The sequence below is a fragment of the Macaca nemestrina genome, chromosome 14 (genome assembly GCF_043159975.1).
Source record: "Macaca nemestrina isolate mMacNem1 chromosome 14, mMacNem.hap1, whole genome shotgun sequence".
NCBI lineage: Eukaryota > Metazoa > Chordata > Mammalia > Primates > Cercopithecidae > Macaca > Macaca nemestrina.
The window spans coordinates 69,791,651-69,815,160 of NC_092138.1; the positions used below are offsets into that span (position 1 = coordinate 69,791,651).

At 42.3% G+C, this 23,510-nt stretch overlaps 2 protein-coding genes, 1 long non-coding RNA gene and 1 pseudogene across 3 annotated transcripts; 2 read left to right on the forward strand and 2 right to left on the reverse strand.

The window, feature by feature from the left end:
* Positions 1 to 1,053: 1,053 nt before the first annotated feature.
* Positions 1,054 to 5,581, reverse strand: LOC105477214 (ALG2 alpha-1,3/1,6-mannosyltransferase). The gene is made up of 2 exons (XM_011733625.3): positions 5,234 to 5,581; positions 1,054 to 2,526 (listed from the first exon to the last, which is right to left on the reverse strand). The coding sequence occupies exons 1-2, from the start codon at positions 5,579 to 5,581 to the stop codon at positions 1,624 to 1,626; spliced, it is 1,251 nt and encodes a 416-aa protein (XP_011731927.1). The 3' UTR covers positions 1,054 to 1,623.
* On the reverse strand, positions 4,711 to 5,223 carry LOC139358175 (uncharacterized). The gene is made up of 2 exons (XR_011612728.1): positions 4,998 to 5,223; positions 4,711 to 4,819 (listed from the first exon to the last, which is right to left on the reverse strand). It is a non-coding gene; the product is annotated as an uncharacterized lncRNA (long non-coding RNA).
* Positions 5,546 to 14,187, forward strand: LOC105477213 (SEC61 translocon subunit beta). The gene is made up of 5 exons (XM_011733624.2): positions 5,546 to 5,682; positions 5,785 to 6,049; positions 6,222 to 6,319; positions 11,582 to 11,683; positions 13,911 to 14,187. Exons 2-5 carry the CDS (start codon positions 6,047 to 6,049, stop codon positions 13,996 to 13,998), a joined length of 291 nt encoding a protein of 96 aa, XP_011731926.1. The 5' UTR covers positions 5,546 to 5,682; positions 5,785 to 6,046; the 3' UTR covers positions 13,999 to 14,187.
* A 4,488-nt stretch (positions 14,188 to 18,675) lies between these two features.
* Positions 18,676 to 23,510, forward strand: part of LOC105477379 (keratin, type II cytoskeletal 8 pseudogene) — a 77,786-nt pseudogene continuing 72,951 nt past the window's right edge.

The following is a 23,510-nucleotide window of genomic DNA, read 5'->3' on the forward strand; positions in this document are numbered from 1 at the left end:
TCACAATGTGGCCAAGTCTAACCGTGCTAAACTCCATGATAAGAGCCACCAGGCTTCCTGGAAAGGCTCCATTTCTCAGAAACACATGAACCAAATCATACCTTTTGTACTACATGGTAAGCTTTCTTGATGCCAAAGAAAATGGAATGTGACAGAACTTTTAATCCCATAAAAGACTCAATATATTTGGCACCCTCATTTTATAGTACTCCTTTTTGGTACAGAATCATTTTGCCAAAATACTCCTGTGACACAGATGTACATGATAAACTGTAAAATGGAATTTCACCCATTGAAGAGCCCCAAAAGAACAATATGGTAGTGCAGCATGAACCAACATGCAACTTCTAATTTTCAATATCCCCAAATTGCAAAATACTAATAGCTAATATATATACTACATGCCAAGTATTAAGTACTTTGTAATTATTATCACACTCTGTATACAACCGCACTATGAGGAAAGTAGAATAGTACAATTATCTCACTTTGCAGATGAAGAAGCTGAGGTACAGAAATTCATTTACTCAAAATCATATAGGCTATGAGGCTCTCTCAAGTCTAGCTTTTAAGAGTTGATAAATGTGGAGCCTTTGGCTAGTAAGCTTTGCTACTCTTGGAAATGAATTTAGCCTTAGAAGTATGTTGAAAACTACTATTTATAATTTGCTGTTACACCAACAGGTAAACAGTGAACTATAAGTTAGTGTCATGAAAAGGCTAGAGTATATGGAGGGGGAAGATCACTTCTGGTTTGGGGGGTGGCCAGAAAGTCAAAGAAAGCTTTGCAGCAGTGGCATTTGAGCCAGGCCTTGGAAGATAAAAAAACATTTGTGTCCTGTACTTAGTAGGAGCTTGGTCAAGACAACACAAATATTAGCAAAACTAATGACCTGGATGATATTAAGAAATAAGCCCTAAACAAGGTGCACAACACATGTGTGACAATATTCTTCAGTATTCACTTTACCCTAGTGTGCTGATTTCCAGTTTGGTTGTCATATCCATGTTCATAACAATACCAAAATAGATTATAGAGACCAAAATCTAATATTCTTTTTCATGATAAACATCTTTTATTACATCTTAGTGTGCAAAAATACAAATTATCTTAAAAAAATACAGAGCACTCTCGCTACGGATCTGGGCAAAGACATGACGAACAAAAATTCCCTAACAGATGACAGTGAACACTTCAGTGGATGGGAACTACAGTAGCCCTGTTCTCATTATACTATGAAGCCAAATTAATCAACTTTGATGATACACACTTAAACTATCAAAACCAATTAAGGCACAGTATCATTCAAAATTTATAGACAGAATAGCAATAATCCCAAGAAAATATAATTAAAATACTCTGCTGAACATGGAATTATACATTTGTAACTTAACACTGGCAAAATGTGGAATGATTATAGCATAAGAGACATTGTTTTTCTGAAAAGTGGACAAGGAGGTGTGGTATATAGGAAAGTGGCTCAGATTCAAGACTCAAATTTATTTTTTAAAAGATCTCTTCTGCATTAGATTCTAGGTTTCTTTTTTGGTTTCAAAACTGGGTCCACAATCCATAAAAGTAACATTAATGAACACAGCATAAAGATCTTAAAAAGAATCTGATTATACCAGCAGTTTGGTAACATATTGGTAGAGCTGTTCTGTAAATGCTTCAGGGGAAAATTTTTCCTTCACCTTGGCTCTTCCAGCCAGGCCCATGGTGGCTTTTAAGGAAGGTTCACGGATGAACTTTTCTATTGCTTCTGAGAAGTGCACTGGGTCAGGCTCACACAGAAACCCTGTGACACTGTGGTCAATGGACTCCAAGGGTCCCCCAGAATTAACAGCAATGACTGGGCACTGCATGTACATGGCTTCCAGAGGGACAATGCCAAAGTGCTCATTGCTTGGTGTGTAAAGCACACACGTGCAGCTGTGGAGGAGGGAGATTTTCTGTTTGTCTGAGAAAGACCTCAAGAAGGTCACATACTGGCCAAGGTCAGACTGTTGGACCATTTGCTTCAATTCCTGGTAATGTTCCACATTCTCCAGGACTCTCTCGTCATAACCACCTGCCATGATCAGATGAACCCTCTCCCAATCTTGGGATGTCAATCTTCCACGCAGCTGTACTAGGGCTTCCAATGCCAAAGTCAGATTTTTCTTCCTTTCGTATCTGTTGATAGAGAGCAGCAGGAATTTTTTCCCCTTGGGGACTAGGTCATCAAGCTTTTCAGGAACAACTGAATCAAAGCTGGTGACATTTAGAGATGGATAGAGGACATCAGGGTCTATGTGAGACAGGGTCTTGAATGTTTTCTTAAAAACAGCAGCAGTGAACTGGCTGTTGACTAAGATGCAGTCTGCCATGCCTGTGGTGTATTCCTCTATCCAGTCAATCGGGGCCCTGTATAACCGTTTAAGAAAAGAATCTCTCTTGGTGAGAAGCAGATCTGGGAAGTGACAGTAAAACAGGATCTTCTTCCGCCGTCTAGCCAGCCTGAACACTGGAATACAGGCAGACACCTAGCCAAAGCAAAAATCAACAGCAGATAAAGCGGTCAACTCAACTTCCACCAAACCAAAAACACAGACACCCACCCTGCATGCTAGTCTGTGGGCTCCTCATAGGAAATGTCTACTTCTGTTTTGTTCCCCAAGACTCTCAGCCAGTACCATATGCCTGGTGTACAGAAGGCTAGAGACGTTTGCTAGATGTGTGCTAAATATTTAAAGCTTCAAGTCCAGTGGTTTCCTCTTGAATAGTGCTGTCTAATAGAAATCTAGTAATATTAAAAATGTTTTCAAGGGTGAAACTAATTTTAACATATTATTTACCCAAAACATTATCATTTCAAAATGTAATCAATACTAAACAGTATTAATGAGATACTTTATATATACATATATTTCACGTTAAATCTTCAAAATCAGTTTGTATTTTAACTTTAGCGCATCTCAGTTTAGACTAGCCACATTTCAAGTGCTCAACAGCCACATGTGGCTAGTGGCTACCATACTGAACAGTGCCGCTCTAGATCTTTCTCCTCCTAAGGAAATGAATGAATGAACTACAGTAGTTGAGAGCACAAGCTCTAGATTCAAGACTGCCAGGGTTTGAATCTCAGCTCTACTAATTGTGTGGCCACGATCAAGTAATTTATCCCACTCTGGGCCTTAGTTTCCTCATCTGTAACATGGTGACAATTATAGTTCAAAAAACCCATATAATTTTTGTGATGACTAAATGCACTGATATATGCAAAACACATGGAGTTTAGCACACAGTATGTGCTCAATAAATATTAAAGCTAGTCATCATTGAGCATGAACTACATGCTGGCATTACTACAGACTTTCTTGTTGGGTAATCTTTACAAGTCATTTTAGTCTCAGCTAACTTAACACCTGAAGAAGGTAACTTTAGGCATAATGTGCAATTTATTCAAAGCCACTTAATTAAAGCAGTAGATAACAGAACTTGAATCCAGGATGCCTATTTCCAAGTCAATATTTTTCCTCTACCCACTATAGTCTCAGCTGCCTCATGCCTACTGACACATGCAGGATGTTTGGTAAATGTCCATATTACTTAAAAAGAAAGCTTCCATGCAAACAAGGATGATGAAAAGTAACTCAGGAGTCACAATTAAAGAAACACAAATACAAACGTGATGCCATTTGCACCTATCAGTTTGGCAAAGATTAAAATGGTTAATTTTAATATCCAAGGCAGACAAAAGCATGGATCATATATTGTTGGGCAGTAAAGTGACACGGCCTCTTTGGTAGATAAACTTGGCAGTAGCTGTTAATATTTAAAATTAACAACTTTTAGACACACTAACTTTAGGAATTTCCTCAAAGGATGTATTTGCAGAAGTACAAAAAAATAAAAAAAAAGAAAAGGATGTTCATAATAACACTGATGTATTCACAAAAAAACTAGTCACAGCATTAGTGTCCTTTAAGAAGAATGTTTAATTATGACACACTTAAACAAAAGTGGATTTTCTGGCCACTATGAAGAATGAAGTGAATCTCTAATATTGATACATAAGAATGTCCCGGCTGGGCACGGTGGCTCATGCTTGTAATCCCAGCACTTTGAGAGGCCGAAGTGGGCGGATCACGAGGTAAGGAGTTCGAGACCAGCCTGGCCAACATGGTGAAACCCCATCTCTACTAAAAATAGAAAAAAATTAGCCGGGCATAGGGCGCGCGGCTGTAATCCCAGCTACTCCGGAGGAGGAGGTTGCAGTGAGCCGAGATCGCGCCATTGCACTCCAGCCTGGAAGACAGAGCAACTCTGTCTCTAAATAAATAAATAAATAAATTTTTGTTGAAAAAGAAGGAAGATGCCTAAGAGTAGGTATGTCATAATACCAATTATGTACCAATAAGAAGATATGCCTACGAAAAGAGACAGGCTGGTGTCACCACAACTTCTGAAAAAATACAAGAGAAACTTAACGGTGGCTATCTTCAGGGAGTAGAATAGGATGGGGCTTTTAGGTTACATCCTTCTATTTTTTTAGTCGAGTAAATGTTTAGTCGAGTAAATGTTACTTTTTAAAGTCATCTTTTTTAGGATGGGAAAAATGCATAAAGGAAAGAGTCGAGAATAGCTACAGGGCAGATCCAGGTGGACATTATTGACCAAGGTAAAAAGCTTGAACTTTTTTCCAAAAACCAATGGGGAGCCATGTACAAGTTTTAATAGGAGTATGATATATTCAGCTTGGTGTTTTTAACACATGACACTGCTGAGGACGGTGTGGCCTGGCTCCGAACACAAGGACAGCGGGATGCAAATGGCCTGAAAGGAGAGTCAACAAAAATAACAGATAAGAGGTAAGACAACACGCGAGTTACTCATTAGTAAAAGGTGACTGAAGCTGACTTCGAATAACAGCGTTTCTCACAGCGAGCCCCAAGGACTAGCTGCATCCAAATCACCCTATGACCGAGTTAAAATGCAGATTTCTGGGCCCCACCTCATGGCTCCTGGATGAAAACTTCCTGGAGGGTGAAACCCTAGCAATCTGCAACTTTAAAAATCTCTAACACTAAAGTTAGGGGACCACAGGCTCGCTCCCAGCCCTGACTTCTCCAGGTCAGTTCCGATCTTTCCAAACTGCAGACAGGCAAGGTCCTCTCTCAGGGGTCATGCCCGCGGCCGCCCTCCACGGCGAGGTCCGCACTCGCGCAGCCGGCCCCGCGGCCGCCTCACCTGGTCGCACACTACCACGTCGAACTCCTCGTCGGCGAGGAACAGCACGTAGAGCGCCAGGAAGACCATGCGCACGTAGGCGCAGACGGCGGCGCCGTGGCCGCCCCAGCCCAGGCCGCGCGGCAGCCAGTCTCCGGCACAGTGCACCGGTAGTTCGCGGCTCTCGGCGAAGCAGTGGCCCGGGTCGTAGTGCGCTGTCCAGATCTTCACGTTACACCCGCGCGCCTGCAGCGCCAACGCCGCGTCCAACACCAGACGCTCAGCGCCTCCTACGCCGAGGTCTGGGTGCAGGAACAGCACCGACGGCTTGGGAACCAGGTCCCGTTGCCGGGCCTGCTCCTCCGCCATTGCCCTAGAGCCGCAACTGCTCCCCGCACCCTGAGGCGTCTTCTGCGCAAGCTCCACCCCTTAGCTCCCAGCTGGCCACTGCGGGCCGACCCCGCCCTGCCGTACGTGCGTCAGTTAGGCCACATCAGCGCAAATCTGTGAGAGCCTAGTAACTGCCTGAGAAAATAGCTTGTCTGACCCTGGTTATATTTTTCCTTCGGTAGGGATTGGACTCTATGAAGGACGTTTGATCCAAAGGAAGGAGGCTGGAGGTATCTACTTCCCACACAGCAGGTAACTAAGTTATCTGTAGCAGACTATCTACAGGCATATCTTGAGACGACCCCGACGTCCCTGGAGTCAGCGAGGACCTTGCCTGCAAGTCCGGGGGCGGGGCCTGAGCCAGTCTCGCCAGCTGCCGGTCCTTCGGCGTCTCCGCAACTTTCCTTCCGTCCGCGTCAGCTGCTTGCCACCGGTATCTCCAGCATGGTATGGCGGCCCTTCCATGATCTCCGCCTCTTCCAGGAGCCCTGACTCCTCCTGCTTTGCGCCGTGCCTTTCCTCTGCAGCTCCCTTGCTTCCCCCAGCCTCGGGTGCGGGTGTCTAGGCCGGGGTTTTGGGGGCCGCGCTCACCCGTCTGTCTACTTGTCTCCCACTACAGCCTGGTCCGACCCCCAGTGGTACTAACGTGGGATCCTCAGGGCGCTCTCCCAGCAAAGCCGTGGCCGCCCGGGCGGCGGGATCCACTGTCCGGCAGAGGTAAGGAACCCTGCAGTTCGTTCGATTGCAGAGTCGGAGATAGGACCCAGGAACTCGCTGGTTCTGGGGTGGAGACCCTAATATATGAAGATTGACAGGGGCAAAATGAGCTTCTAGTGACGTGGCCATGGGAGTAAAGGCCTTTTGGGAGGAAGGCGACATTTTCTTCTCGTTGCTCAGTTTAGGGCACCACTCTTAAAAAAGGAAAGTTAACAAACTGGAATAGAGTCAGAGATAACTTTGAGAAAACCGATGTCATTAAACTGGTGTCTCTGGACCTGAGGTTTGCAGTCATATTTCCATCTGGAGGCCCCATAAGCAATCTGTCCTACAGATAACTCGTCCTACACAAAACTTAGTCTCTTTTCAGCTCAGCTCTCTCACTCTCAATTATATCTCCTTACTTCCATATGGCACTGTTGTACACTCATTTACTCGGAGCCAGAAACGTCAGCGTCATCTTGGATTTTTCTTATGCTCTCTCTCTATCCAGTCATATGCCAGACTTTAAACTGTACTTGAAAGCCTTCTCATAAGCTCTTTCCTTCTCCCTTCCTACTGCCCTGCATTTGCTACTTAACCTTTCTCCTCAGCCTGTTTCCTTCCAATCCATCGTTCACCCTGCTGTTACTCTTCTGCGTAGTTTCTGTTACTTTCTTGTTGCTGAACTAAAAAAAAAAAAAAAAAAAAAAAAAAAAAAAAAGCCGGGGGATACCAAAGCTCTTAGTGGTCATTTCACCCTAACCTTTTTTTTTTTTTTTTTGAGACGGAGTCTCGCACTGTTGCCCAGGCTGGAGATCAGAGGCATGATTTCGGCTCACTGCAACCTCCACCTCCAGAGTTCAAGCGATTCTCCTGCCTCAGCCTCCTGAGTAGCTGGGGCTAAAGGCACATGCCACCACGCCCGGCTAATTTTTTGTATTTTTAGTAGAGATGGGGTTTCACCGTGTTAGCCAGGATGGTCTCGATCTCCTGACCTCATAATCCTCCCACCTCGGTCTCCCAAAGTGCTGAAATTACAGGCGTGAGCCACCGCGCCCGGCCTTCAGCCTAATCTTTCTTTGCTGATCCAGCACTCATGAACTCATTACTGTTTTCTGAATTCACAAACTTTCTCCCTCACCTCAAGGCAAATTTCTCTTTATTTTCCAAGACTAAGCTCAGGGGTTATTTCCTCTTGAGGCCTTCTCTGACTGTAAGCAGCAGTAGCTACTAGTTTTCCCTTTTGCTCACATAACATTTTGTTCATATCATTGTAAGACCAGTGATGTTTCCATGTCTATCTCCTTCATTAGACTTTTAACAGAGAACCTGTTCAAGTCTTTTCTGTCCCCAGCACCCACCATAAGGCATGACACAATAAATAATGACTGCAGGAAGGAATCAAGCAACCATGTTGTTTTGGGATTTTTGAAGGAGCTAGTGGGGTTTTATCTAGGAAGGAAAAGATCTTGACCGCATGCATGGAAACTTCTTAAGGATGTGAAGAGGGATGTGACATTTGTTGACTGCAATAGGTAAATCTAAAACTGATGATTTGAACTTACATGAAGTATTTCACATCAGAACAAAGAAATTCTAATAGAACTATCAGAAATGTAAAATTATCCTGAATGATTGTGAGTTCCCTGTCACTGGGATGTTCAAGAGGAGTGTATCAGGCTGTGGTTTAACTTATATGGGCTTTGAGTGCTGTCCCCTTCCCACCCTGCGTTTCAGAGATTGTGCAGGAATGGAAAACATGCCCTGTGGGTGCGGTTCCTTGGGAATGGTTCTGCTTAATGAGAATTGGTAATACTGTGGCAGGGAAGTTTGGCCATCCGAGAATTTGTAAGGAAATAAAAGAAAAAGCACATATTTATCAAATGTACATATGATAATGGAATTATTTATTTAATAGTAAAAATGAAATAACTGATGCACAAGTGAAATGGAGAACTTAAACATTTGAAGACAGATGCAGTTTTTCAAGTTGTGGGTGTTGGTGTGTCATCTTTTAGGATTCAGTGTGATAGAGCGAGTGTAACTAGAAAGACCGTGGTTGTATGGATTGAGAGACCTGACAGTGTTTCCTTCCAGAATTTTGGTAGTGATTAAGTATCATTTCATAAGTATAATGTAGTAAGTATTGGTTGTGTAAGAATATCCTTGCTTTATAAGTCTTTGAGAAAACATTGGAAGTTAATGATTCATAATAGTGCTTTGGATTATGTTGTCTGCAGAGTTGCATTCTCCATGCTTGATGAGGTAATAGATACTACCTTGGAGGAGAAATGTTATTAAGTTTAAGCTCAGGCCGGAGTTGGTGTTCTTGCTCTCCTAAATACAATGAAAACGAACTTGCTGTGAGGAGCAATAATGCTTTATAAACTGTAAAGCTGTGAAGCGCCACATATTGTTCTAGCAGGATTAATGGGAATCAGGGATATTAAGATGGCGGAATAGCCACCAATGTATAGACGTCAAGGTATTGAGGTCTACTACATGCCAAATGCTGTTTCATCTCCGAAGATGGGTCTGTGAACAAGATAGGCAAGGTTTGGACTCATGAACCTTGTATTCCACTGTGGGAGATCAAAAACAAGGAAAATAAGACAATGTAATTTCAGGCAATAAAGGCTATGAAGATAAAGCTGGGTGGGGGATAGAGAGCGGTGGGGATAGGGTGAAGGTAGGTAGTTGTTTTAGACAGGATGTTCACAGTAGGTAATACCTGAGTAGATACCTGAAAGAAGCAAGAGAGCAAATCACACAATGGTTTGGGGATGAGTAGGCTTCCTAGGCAAAAAGAGTGGGTAAGTATGAAGATTCTGAGGTCAATAAGCTTGGCTTTGAGGAGCAGACAGAAGCACCATGTTAGAACAAAGTGTGTAACTGGTTAGTTATGAAAACCATTGTGTTGAGGTATAGAAGGGAGAGGCAGTTATACAGTGACCAGAAAGAAAGGGTAAAATAGCCCCCAGATACAAATTTGAGAGATTCAAGTATGCTTTATTAACCTTTACCTAGCTTCCCCTAGGGAATGGGAGGTATTTTGAGTACACTTTAGTATTTCTAGGGGCCCTGGTTTTCAAATACTCTTCTGTGTTCCATGTGCCAGCAGAAATAAGAAAGCTTAAGAGAAGCCAGACTGATACCTCTGGGGCTCCTGTAATTCCAGGAAACTTTGAAGTCAGGAACTGGAGGTGGGAGATTGTGGGAATAGTAGGAAGTACATGGGTCCAAGTCCTGGCTCAGTCCATGACTTACTATAATATGTTCACAATGAGTTTATCTTCTAGGTTAAAATCCTTTTCAGCGAACAAGGAGGAAAATTTCAGCTGCATACCCCACAGATGAAATGACATGTATCTGTGTGTGAAACCTTTTCTAAGGGCATGAATTTTTCTGTAAATCCCTGTACAGTTATGTTTTGCCATTTACAATCAGTTTTCCCGTAGAAATGGTCACACAGTGAAGTTTTGAAGTTCCCAGGATACCACGTAGTCCATAATTAATGTATCTGAAATACAATCTTTGTAGTACAATAGACCTAACTCATGGTTTGACACTGATTGCTTTCAGAGTTCGGGCATGATCACAGCTCTTCCTGTTAGAACCAGGACTGCACTCTCCCACTCCGTCATGTAGCAGGGCAGGCTCCCTGAGCTGTAGACGGTGCTTCCTGCATTCAGAGTGTGGAGTAAAGACCGTGGTTGGGTAAAGTGGGCATGAGGACCAGAATGGGGAGGAAAGCAAGAAGAGATGGTAGGGGTAGGGTTTTCACTTCTGTTCTCTTCCCTATATGCCCTTCCCTTTTTCAAAAATCGAGAATCATCGGCCCGTAGATAGTGGAAGGAGATTTTGAGGGAGGGTATACCGGGATTTGATGCTGAATGGTGCAGGCAGCAATGAGACAGGCTTCCCCTCTCTCCTCCCTTGTAGGACTTCTGAGTTGTTGATACATGAGCTGAAGAAGATTGCTTGTGACTTCTCGCCACTTGCCGCTTACCCTCATATTGTATCACTCCAACATGGGAAGCGATGAACAGCCGGGGTTGGGGAAGTACTGCATGGAAGGGTAGTTGCTGCGTCGGATTCTCCGGTGACTGAGGGCTTCTCCCAAAGAGGAGAGAAAGAATTCCTTGGGCCTATTCCTGGTCAGCGGAGTCCTAAGTGCTGCTAGACTGCTTCTGTTTGCCAGGGCTGCGTGTGTCACATAGTGTATCTTACAAGCCTTGATCCCCTTGTGAGAGACACGTTTTGGTTGGGTGTTCTCTGCATTTTTTTACATTCTACCTCTCTCTGCAAGATCTGTGGTCACTATATTAAAGTAGTGAAAACACGGCTAGGTGCGATGGCTCGCACCTGTAATCCCAGCACTTTGGGAGGCCGTAGTGGGCGGATCATGAGGTCAGGAGTTCAAGACCAGCCTGGCCAATATGGTGAAAAAGCTGTCTATACTAAAAATACAAAAATTAGCTGGGCGTGGTGGTGCGTGCCTGTAATCCCAGCTACTCAGGAGGCTGAGGCAGAAGAATCGCTTGAACCCAGGAGGCAGAGGTTGCAGTGAGCCAAGATTGCACTACTGCACTCCAGCCTGGGCGACAGAGTGAAACTCCATCTCAAAAAAACAAAACAAAACAAAACAAAAAACTAGTGACAACACATAACAAAGTAATTTTTTATAAAGTGCCCCATACTCTCTCTTGGGACCTGGATGTAATTAAAGCTTAAAGTTTTTGTCTCTTTGCAGTAAATATACTAATTTTAAAATACCTCTTTTGAAGTAGCCATTTTAAGATCAGCTTGTATGGATTCAGGGCATTTTAAAACAGGGATTTGTTATGTGGCTTCGTGAAAAATGCATGTGAGGAGAAAGTGAAATGCTTTGTCCATATGAGGCAGCTGGATGTTTTGGGCATGCAGATGGGCTCCAGGGTCAGAGCTAGGTTCATGTCCCAGCTCAGCCACCTGTTGGCTGCAGGGTCTTAGGTACTTTGCTTAACTTTTTCTGAGACCAATTTGCCTCATTTATAAAATGGAAAAATCGTGACTGCTTTTCAGGGTTATTGTATGCATTGGCATCAGGTAGGCACTTAGTTCATTGTGGTTTTCATGATCAAAGGAGTAAAAGCAGGAATTTGGGTGGAGTCTAGCAAAGAAAGTTTTTTGTTTTTGTTTTTTTTTGTTCCTTAACAGTATAATAATGGTAGCATATGTTATAATGCTATTCTAAGAATTTCCAGAAAAGGCCATTTGTAACATTTTCCTCTCTTTCAGGAAAAATGCCAGCTGTGGGACAAGGAGTGCAGGCCGCACGACCTCGGCAGGCACCGGGGGGATGTGGCGATTCTACACAGAAGATTCACCTGGGCTCAAAGTGTAAGTCTTAGGAACAGTCCTTGTGTTTCTGTCCAGTGGCAGCAGGGCAGCAGTGGCAGCGCTCTGTCTCTGTCACCAGTGGTGCTTGCTTTGATGAGATTTACTGTACACAACAGCCTCATTTGTGCCAGGATTTAGTGTACATAACAGCCTCATTTGTGCCAGGCGGGCTGGGTTTGGTTTGCCTGTTTATCAACCGATTAGGCAGCGTAGGGCCAGGAATGACATCTCTTCATGAGGGAAGGGAAGGGAAGTTCTTCATGGAGCTATGTCAAAATAAATGATGAGAACAGAGAGAACTGGAGGGAAAACTGCTTAATTAGATGAAATTGCTCTTCATTTAGTGTTCTTGCCCCATACTGAGAAATAGGAGTAATCATTTGAATAGGAATTGGGTGATTTTTCAAAGTTCTCCTGAAGGCATAAGCTGATACTATTACAACCTGATGGAGGTTTTCCCATTAGGCTGTGTTACCAGGAGTTCCTTGGCCTCCTTGCCTTTGGTGGTTGGTGAGTAGACTCAGGAGGGTGAACATATAATACCACTTTCCAAGTTGTTAGGCTTTGGAGTGCTCGTTAGGTGATGGGAAATGGGTATCCAGGGACCCCTATCCCCATGCCTTGCTCAGGGTTTCTGGTACTATGTGATAGATCTGATCCCACGGATTTCTGTTAGGTTCTAGAACACCACTGCTTGCAACTGTTTCCTGAATAAACTTGGTGGATGAGGTTTAGAAATAATAACAGCAACTCTCATTTACATAGCACTTGGTACTTTTCAATGTCTGTTGTCTAATTTGATCTGCCCAGCAATCCAGGGAGGTGAGAGATGTTACCATTTTGTAGATAAGGACCTCAGGTTCAGAGAGGCAAAGTGACATGCTCAAAGACACACAGCAAGAGGAGGAACCGGATATTCTGATTAAGTCCTATGCTCTTTGCATATTGTCCATCTGGGTAAAAAAAAAAAAAAAAAAGACAAAATTGAATTAATTTGGAGTAGTTTTATTTAATTTAACCAGCATCTTGACTTGGATCACAAATTTAGTTTACAAAACCTTCCCTGGATTTCTCGTTTCCTCTTATATTGGAGACTTATATGATAACATAAGAATATATCTAGGAAGTAATTCTTGGGGTTGGGGATATGTGAGGTGGGGATGTCCTGACTGCCAACCTTTTGGTCTTTGGTGGAGGTAGTTTGAGTATTTCAGAGAGGATTTTTTTTTCTCCTTTAGGGATAGGGTTTTGCTCTGTCACCCAGGCTGGAGTGCAATGGCGTGATCATAGCTCATTGTAGTCTTGAATTCCTGGGCTCAAGTGATCTTTACTCCAGGAGACAAAATTGGATAAATTTGGATTAGTTAATTAGTCCTGAGTAGTTGGGACTACAGGTGTGCACAATCATGCCTGGCTAATTTTTTGTACAAGCAGAATCTCGCTGTGTTGCCCAGGCTGGTTTCTAACTCCTGGCCTCAGCCTCTCAAGGTGCTGTGATTATAGGCTTGAGACACTGTACCCAGCCTCAGAGAGAACATTTGAAGCCCCTTGCTCTTCAGGGGACTCATTTTAAACCCTTCTCAAGAAGGTTGTCTTTTAATTTTTATGGGCATACAGGTGTATATATTTATGGGTTATGTGAGGTATTTTGATACAGACATACAATGTGTAATAATCACATCAGGGTGCATGGGGTATCCATTACCTTAAGCATTTATCCTTTGTGTTATAAATAATCCAATTATACTGTTAGTTATTTTACAATACACAAATTATTTTTTACTATAGTCATCTTGGTGTGCTAGCAAATACTAGGTCTTATTCAGAAGGTTGTCTTTAAATAAATCTTAATTTGAAAAAGAAAAGTTTGGTAATTGGTTCATTTGCACTGAAAGACTTTTCTTTTTATTTGAGAATACAACAAATACTTGAAATTAGATTAATGTCTCCAAGACATCAGATCATTTCATTTGTATATATTTTGATATGTTTTACTAAAAAATAAGGGCTCGTCCTTTCTAAACACAATTGCAATGCCATCATCACATGCTCAAAATATCCACAATAATAATTTTAGGAATTTTTTAAATGATATAAATAATGTTTCTGGATGAACCTTGAGTGCTGCCCACCTTACCTCTACTTTTCCCCTAGGTAATCTTTAGTATTGCAGACCTAATAATATATTATTACTAAAAGTAAGCATGCTTTCTCTTCTTATTTCTAGTGGCCCTGTTCCAGTATTGGTTATGAGTCTTCTGTTCATCGCTTCTGTATTTATGTTGCACATTTGGGGCAAGTACACTCGTTCGTAGATTCAGTTACATCCATCTGTCATCTGAAGAAGGAGGAAAAAACCCAACATTTCTTGGACCAAAAGTATAGTGACTATCTGTTCATGAGAGAAATTTTCTGTAAGCTTGCTGTTTTACAGGGGATTTATCAATAATTGATTTTGAGGAATCAGTTTTTTTCTATGGCTAATAAACTTTTTAATTCACTTATACCGAGTCTGATCATTGATGCCTCACTGCTAGGGCCCTTAGTCTTTCTGCCTTTAGATTTGTAAGTAAATATGTAGAAAATATGTCTTGTGAATATTGAGTTTTTTGTTGGATTGACAGTTCCTCACATGACCATGTGGTTATTCAAGTCCAAGATTCTGTAATTGCCCTTGGCTTGTTTTCTTCTAGGTATTTCTGCCCTGGTGATTGTCCTTTTGGGTATTCTGTGGTTATCAAGGAGTGTGTCTCTGACTCCATCAGACAGTTCTGTGTCCAAAGGCAGCTAGTACTCAAGAGAACAATCAAACAGGAAACCAGAGATATTGGATGAAATGTTGTCGCAGTCTCTTCTTTTGTCTTTAAGGCCATAGATTATATTTTGCCTCTTTTTTCTCAGTTCTTAATTTTATGAGTGTAGACCAGGGATTTCCATTCATCTACCTCTTATTGTTAAACCCTTTTTGAGAGAATTCATTTGATAAATTGGATTTCTCAAAATGTGGTAAGACTTATCTAATGAGAGTGAGATACTAGCATTTCTGCACTGAGTTGATATAATTCTAACCAGAAATAAAACTTAAGTTTCACTTAGCTTATGTTGCCATACTGGGTATAAAGATTCAGTTTCTGGTAGGCCCTAGGAAATACTAAGAATTGCTCAAAGGTAGCGTACTGCAGCCACAACTCCAAGCCAGAATTTCTGACAAGAGAGGGCATTCCCTGGGAAGTGTCCTAGTTGTCCAACAGAGTCACAAAATGATAAAGAGGTGTATTATTAATAGTTAAAACAGATAATTTTAGAAACATCTTTTTCATACACTAAGCCTATTTTTGAGAAAAAGTCTGAACAGTTAGGAAGTTTCTTAAGTGTTCTTTAAAATCCTAGCTGTAAAGTACTTTTAGATTCAAAGTGTCAAATTTAAATGATGAGAATATGTATCTTTAAAAAAGATTTCCTAGGGAAATATATTGGTAAGTGAGCTCTTGTAAATTCTAACAAATGGCATTTTATTGGGAAAAAATTAATGAGAAACTGGTTTTCTTGGATCCTGTGAATTGCTTATTACATGAAACAGGTGTCTTCATTTTTGAAATGCAGGGAAAAATGTCTCAATTTCATTCGGAAGAAATTAAAGATGATGGTATCCATAATGGATTTTTTCCCTGATATCGAATTTGATGGTACCAATTATAGCTAAAAATTATGCCTTTAATTTGAAAAAGAAATCTGTCCCTCTGTCCAGAGGGGCCTTTTTCTCTGGGGGAGATGCTGCAGCCACATGGGGGAGCTGTTTGGTTGTGAGGGGTGCATTCTCTTTGCTGCACCCATCTGCCTAGCCATGGTCTCCAGTGGACTACTAGCTGAAAGTCACTGAATTTTCTGAGCTAGTGATTTATAAGATGCTAGTTTCAGTGGCAGAACAGGGAGATGCTGCATTCAGCAGAAGGAAAACGGGGGGTTGGGCATAAAGATGTACAACATCTATTATGTAGCTGCTTTGGGCTCTGATGGATGATACAACGCTCATACGTAGCTGAGAATCGTAGTGTCCAAGCTGTTCTTTTTTTTGTTTGTTTAATTGTAAAATACACATCACAGAATTTACCATCTGAACCGGTTTTAAGTATATAATTCAGTGATACTAAGTACATTCATGTTGTGCAACCATCACCAAACTGAAACTCCACAAATTAAACAATAACTCCTTCTCCCTGCCCCTGCCCATATGGACCTCATGTAAGTGGGATCATGTAGTATTTGTCTTTTTGTGACTGGCTTGTTTCACTTAGCATAATGTCCTCAAGATTGATCCATGCTGTAGTATATGTTAGAATTTCCTTTTTAAAGACCGAACGATAATATTATGTGACTGTGCTACATTTTGTGTTCCTTTCTCTTTAAGATATTCTCTTTAACAGGTATTCCTAGATTGTTGTTTCCTAAGCCCTAGGGGATGGGGATCATGAGCTATTTATAGTAAGTCTGAAAGCCTAACTAATTAAATCTTTACCTTGGCCCAACAAATCCTCAGTCTCCCTTGAGCATGGACTATAATTCTAACCATTTCTGATGGATGCATAAGCCAGCACTTGCTGAGTAGAAGCTCTGAGTAATTAAAGAAAACTGGAAAAACGAGTTACATTATAACTGCAGTTTGAGTTGAGCCTGTTAAGCCATTGCGGGAAAAATATGTTAGAGAAAAGGCCCAATGAGTCCCTGAAACTAGTAGGGATTAGAAAGAGTAGGGTCTCTGGGCCCTATTACCCTAGACATGTTCCAGTGAGACACTGGATAAAGATAGCATCTGTGCCTGGGAGAAGCTAAATATGTTATAGCTTCTGTTTTCACACCTGTCCTCATCAGTCTTTTTTTCCAGGTGCCAGTGTCCCCATAGGAAGAATTGAAAAGGATGTTCTGAAATCATGCAAATGTTGGCATCAAGTTAAAATAGATGAAAATGCCTACAAAGCTGGATTCATCAACAGAAAATACTGTCAAGCATGTGGAGCTCCTATGTGCAGAGAGCCATGCTCCCGATTCCCATAAAGCTGCCCCTTGGTAGCTCCAGAGCCATTGTTCCTTTCTTTGAGTGCTGGAGGAGGAGGGCCCGATCAAGTTTGTTTTATTCTTTGGGTGCACCTTCTAAACTTAGCGTTACCTACTTTATGCCATCTTCTGCAATTATAAGTATTTTTGATGTGGGTTCAACTGCTGGCCCCAAAACATAAGCAGTTGTGTGATCTTGGGCAACTCACTTCTCTGGATCTCATTTTTCTTATACGTAAATGAGTATAGGTGTGATAATTCCCACCAGATAAGAGATTTGACAAGAGAAAGCTGTAAGAATGCTGTGTTAACTAGCTAACATAGGGGAAGCTAAAGATCATCTCTACCATCTTAGTTCTTCAGTGGGATCTTCAGCTGGGTCTGGAATCAAATTGGTACAAGACAAATTAACAGGAGGAAAGCATGTACATTGTATTAATTTTTACATTGTACATGGGGACCCTCACAGGAGAGTAAAGACCCTAGGAAATAGCCAAAGGAGAAAGCTCTTACAGGTTTTAGACAAAGAACAATAAATTTGTGAAGCAATGACAGGACAAAGGAATCTGGGATGGGGGCAGTAAATTCTAGGGAAGTCACCAGGAGATATATGGGGTGGAGGGTTGTAGAGATAGTGGAAGATAAGGGTTTCTTCAATAAGCTTATTTGTACAGGTTAATTGCGGCAGCAATGCTCAGGGCCTGATATTTTCTCACCTTGGTATGGGAAAGGCATCCTCAAAGAATCTTTTATGGTTTGCTACATGTAGGAAAGTACAGGTCAGATAACCCTTTCTGCAACTACAGTTATTTAAATGCTTACAGTTCCTTAAATAATATATCAAATCGGCGTGTTTTAGGGTAGATCATCCTTAACTCCTTGACTAACAGTTAACAAGTGCTTATTTGCAACAATTTTAGACGGTTTTTTATGTAATAAGCAATCTAATGAGGAGTTTGCTCTTTGCCCCATTTTACACAGGAGGAAACTGAAGCTTAAGCCACTCAGCTGATAAGTGGAGGAGCTGGGATTTCACTGCGGATCTTTGATTGACCTACTAGAGTCACATAGATGGAATTCTTAAGTATTTGGGGTAAGGGAAGGGTGTCACAATAGAGCTTGAAAGGTAGTGCCTTTAAAAATAACAGTCCCAAGAATGTGCTCCACTATTTGATGTTCTTCAAGCCTTAAGTAGCTTTAGTTTGAGGTTTTAGATTCTGCAGAAGGAATTGGTTTTTGTATTTCCGTCTTTCTGAGCTTTGTTCATTCTATGGAGCTCTTGCAGTTATAGAGAAAGCATAGTGTTTAGGCATTCAGCAGACATTTAGTGAGCACTGTGTGCCCTGCCCTTTTATTGGGGTTTTGGAAATGACCTGGCAAGGTCGTTAGCTTAAATGGACTGGGCATTTGTTTACTAGGATCCTATGAAACTAGGCCGCATAAAACTTAGAAACTAGGCCTCATATAAAAAAAATTAACACCAGGTGGCTCTGGATAGGGTCCCACCCTGCCTCGATAGGGTCCCACCCTGATAGGGTCCCACCCTGCCAATTCCGGGAAACAACCTCATGGGGTCCCACCCTGCCAATTCCGGGGGTCCCACCCTGCCTCGAAGTTCCCGGAATCAGCAACTCCAAGAAAAAACCTCATAAGGTCCTGCTCTAACCAATTAGCATAAGACACCTTGCTCAGGCCATAGACAGACCCAATTACCACGCGCCTAAAGCTTTGTTTGAATTTCGCGCCCTAAGCTGTGTTTGAACTTGTATTTGCCTATATAAACAGCCTGTAACAAGCAGTCGGGGTCCCAGGGCCAACTTAGAGCTTGGGACCCTAGCGCGCTAGTAATAAATAACTCTCTGCTGTGAATCTCGTGTCGGTGATCCTTCGCGGCGACCCCTGCCCAGGAGGGAATCGACAGTTCGGTTCCAACACCTATTCCTATCTGGGGCTACAAATTAGAAATGGCTATGTGATTATGGAAAAACCAATAGGAAGCCCTCTCAAACCCCGTTGCCATTGGTGAAATCAAATAGGACCACAGTTTAAGAACTAGTATGCTCATGGTGCATGGGCTGTGGTGCCAGGGATTGCAAAACTGGCACTGTCCCCAGGAAATCCATACTGTATGATCGCTTGTCCAACAGAGGAAAAGCAAAGAATCCTGAGATGCCCTAACTGGAAGGGCTGCGAGTTCACTGGGTTCTCTCCATTGCACGACAGAGTAGATAGGCCCAGAGAGGAGAAGGGACTTGCCTGAGATTGTACAGCAGGTTTGTAGCAGAACAGAGGCCAGAACCAGTCTTTCCTGTTTCCAGACCAGGGCTTCTTCCCAGTACTGCACTATGAACCCAATTTTGAACCTGTGTATAAGCCTGTTGACCTCTCTAGAGGGTAGACTCTGGAAGTAGGTAAACTTCCAGAAAAAGTAGGAAGTGGTAGGCTTTGAATAGTGGGCAGTGTTAATCAAAGCGTAAGGAGTGAAGACAGCAAGGCTAGCTAGTAAAAATAAAATGAACTGTTAGCAACTTTAGGAGAAAGTCAAGTTCATGAGACTTTATAGAGACAAAATAGGGAGAAGCAGCTAGCAGAACTGCAGTGTTTTGCATTTTTGTGACCACAAATGTTAGGTGAGCCGGGAACACAGTTAAACTGAGCAAGTAGGGTTAAGGTTTGAGTAAGGGCTAAACTGTTGAAATGCTATTCCTGGTCACTCTGGCAACTGGGTCTCTTTCCCATGCTGAAGGCATTAAAATAAGATAAAACATGCAAATTCACTAAATCGGAATCAAAGGTGTAGTCATACAAAGGCTGGATTGCTCCATTTTAAGGAAATGTTTGGAAGTTTATGCCTCAGAAAGCAAATGAAGACATGAGGGGAAGAATTTGAATTACATATATAAAGATTAAATTAGTCCTGCAAACATGCATACTCATTTTTTTTCCCGTTGACTCTGGTCACACACATCGTAGATAATGAATCATGTAGTTGCATGCCGCTATTGTCTTTCCTATTCTACTCAATAATGCAGTTGCCAGTAAGAAAACAAACTATTATTTTAGGGATCTATCTAAATTGGTCTGGATTGTAGAATATAGAGCAACTTGCTGCTTAGATGAGTGGTTCCCAAACTTTAGCATGCATCAGGGGCACCTGGAAGGAATCTGCAGCTGCTACATAGCAGATTTTGAGAACACTCAACTGGGTGTCTGCACTCCCTAAGCAGGAGCCCAAAGCAGAAATCACAATGTGGGGCTAGGGTCACTGGGCTTGTACTTTATTCTAGGCCCATCACCCAAACAGGTGTGTTAAATTTGTCACCCCTTCTCTTCTTTGAAGTTGTAACCATGGTACTATTTGTTTTGCGTTCTCTGCACTGTCTGGGGAAGTATACCTTTTCGTGTGTGTACTAGTAACCTGCTGGGATGCACAGTCATAGCTGTAGAGCTGGAAGGCCCTGAGAGACCACAGAGCCTTTCATTCTGTTCTTTTTTGCATAGCAGTGCCTCTTTTTATAGTGGATGTATTAGGCTGTTCTCCCACTACTGTAAAGAAATACCTGAGACTGTGATATGGTTTGGGTCTGCGTCCCTGCTCAAATCTCATGTCAAATTGTAACCCACAGGGTTGGAAGTGGGGCCTGGTGGGAGGTGATTAAATCTTGGGGGCAGATTTCCCCTTTGGTGTTCTTGTGATAGTAGATTATCGTGAGATCTGGTTGTTTAAAAGTGTGTAGCACCTCCCCCACTCTCTCTCCCTTCTGCTTGGGCCATGTAAGAAGTACCTGCTTCCCCTTTGCCTTTACCATGATTTTAAGTTTCCTGAGACCTCTCCTGCCATGCTTCCTGTACAGCCTCTGGAACTGTGAGTGAATTAGACTTTTTTTTTTTTACAAAGTAGCCAGTCTCAAGTATTTCTTTATAGCAGTGCGAGCAACCACCCCCATGATCCAATCACCTCTCACCAGGTTCCACCTCCAACACTGGGGATTGCATTTCAATATGAGATTTGGGTGGGGACACTATATAGATATCCAAGCTATATCAGAAAACATCCTTCCTGAGTTCAAGCAATCCTCCTGCCTCAGCCTGCTGAGTAAGTGGGACTACAGGCGTGAACAGCATGCCTGGCTAACTTGTTTGTTTTTTTGTAGGGGTAGGAGCTCAAATTCCTGGCCTTAAGTGACCCCCCTTCTTTGGCCTTCCAAAGTGCTGGGATTACAGGTGTGAACCACCATGCCTGGCTTAAAGCAATTTTCTGATGACTGATTATGCTTTCCAGATATCTTACTCTTGAGAAAGTTGGTACCCCACATTTGAAACACAAGCATTTTGGCTCACTAGAAGCATATATCCTCCATTGTAAACAAAAAGTTGGCCTCTTTATGCATGAGGCAAGCATTGTTTCTATTTAGATTGGTCTGGATCTATTCATCTCTAGTTGTTCATCTCTAGGTGAACTGAGAAAAATCCAGTGTTCTGATTTGAGAAGCCAAGAAGACCTTGGCTGATGGTAAATTTTTAGCAGGGAATCTGGTAGTGACCACTTTGCTTAGCAGAGCTGATGGCATTCACATCACCATCTATAGAGCTTGGACCAGTGAAAGCACAACCAGCTGGGATTTGCTGGCTTAGGGAGCCAGCATAGCAGCTTAGGGAGCCAGATTCTAGTGATCACTTATGTGTATTCCTTCATTACTAGAATGAACTCCACTTGGTCATTGTGCTGAAAAGAGTTATCATAACCAGCCACACCCTGCTATTTCTAGAATTGTCTGTTTGCAAAGTTGGCCCCTGGCTGATGTCTGAAAACTTGGCATTTGAATCATTCCCTAACTGATAAGGCTGATTGACAATGTGGTTTATCCTGTACACCAGCTTTCCTTCTGAGGAAGAGAATTCCTCTGAGAGTCTGGAATTTTGGTAGTTGCTAGGCAGAAGAGGCCCATGTGGCCAGCCACCAACAAAAACCTTGGGTGCTATGTCTCTAACAGGCTTCCTGGGCAGAAACATTATTGCATTGATTGTTGCTGGAGAAAGGAATTTTCTTGCAGTGTCCCTTACAGAAGGGAGAGAATATAGGAAGACTGTGCATGGATTTCTCTATTCCACCCATGTCTTTTTCCTCTGGTGAGTCTGTTGTGTCCTGATATGGTTTGGCTGTGTCCCCATCCAAATTTTATCTTGAATTGTAACTCTCACAATTCCTGTGTGTCATGGGAGGAACCCTGTGGGAGGTGATTGAATTATGGGGGCAAGTATTTCCTGTGCTGTTCTCATGATAGTGAATGAGTCTCATGAAATCTGATGGTTTTAAAAACAGGAGTTTCCCTGAACAAGCTCTCTTTGCCTGCTGCCATCCATGTAAGATGTGACTTGCTCCTCCTTGCCTTCTGCCATAATTGTGAGGCCTCCCCAGCCCTGCAGAACTGTAAGTTCATTAAACCTCTTTTTCTTCCCAGTCTCAGGTATGTCTTTATCAGCAGCATGAAAACAGACTAATACACGTCATTTCCCTGTAATGATGCTTCACTGTGAGGATGATTATATATTGAAACCTGAGTCATTCTAGAAAATTATTGAATATGTGGTGGTCTTGGGCACCTCCAAAACAGTCATGATATATTATTTTTAATGTGCTACTGGATTGTGTTTGCTAATATTTTGTTTTCTTATCAATATTCTTAACTTCAAACTTATCAAACTCTTACTGAAAGCTTTTCCAATGTTCACGTTGTTCTAGATATCTTGACATATAGCAACTTTTGTACTCTTTTGAGGAACTCATGACAACCTCTTTTACAGATGAGAAAACTGTTGCCCACAGAGGTGGAGTGACTCACACAAAGTTCTGTAGCTACTGACTGAATGGCAGAGAGGGGAGCCAGGGCTGTCTGCCTCCCAGTTAGGGTGACCATTCTGGTTTGCCCTGGATTGAGGGGTTTTCTCCATACTGAGGGGTTTCCTGGGACATGGGACTTTGAGTACTAAAACTGAGATAGTCCTGGACAAATCAGGACTGTTGGTCACCCTGCTTAAGTCTATAGCTTTTAAAAAAAATACTTTATCCAAGTGGATGCTTCTATTTTCATAAAAGAAAGCTTGTCCCCATTAGGATTTGGGCGTATTTAGACACAAATTGGAAGTGCCAGACACCTAGTCTTTCAAGAACAATTTCCAAATTCCTTTTTTGAGTGCCATACATTCTGCATCTCCCAACCCAGTTTGCTATGTGCTTGGCTCTTTGCTCTTCTCCACCAAGCCCTCCCCTCCCCCAGCTCTGCCCACCACATTTTTCAGCATTACTGGTTTTAATTTCCTTTACCATCCCCTTTGCAAAAACTTCTTTCCTGATTTAATTACTATTTCTCTTAATTCAATTTTATGCTCCTGATTGTCGTTAAACTCCTAAAGTTGTTTCTCCAAAGAATTTAATGGCTAGGCCCTGTGCTTAGAGATTAATTGTTGTCATTTTGCTTTCAAGCACAGTTACTTTCTTACTTCTCTTCAATTATCTTTGGGAGAAAGGAAAGTGACCATCCTTCTTCCCAGGGCTGCTCTGAGAACAAACACTGCTGGGGGCTGCCTTTTGAGAGAGAGAGAGGAAGCCAGGTCTCTTAAATTTGTCTTCCACCTTCCACTGACTCTAATCTCAGCATCTGCGAATAGTCAGAAGACCTCAGGCTCCTCACATGGGCTCAGGCCATGAATGGGTTGTAGGAGGTGCTCTAAAAACAGAAGCCCAGGCTTGAGAGAGGGTGGCTTTCTGCCAGGA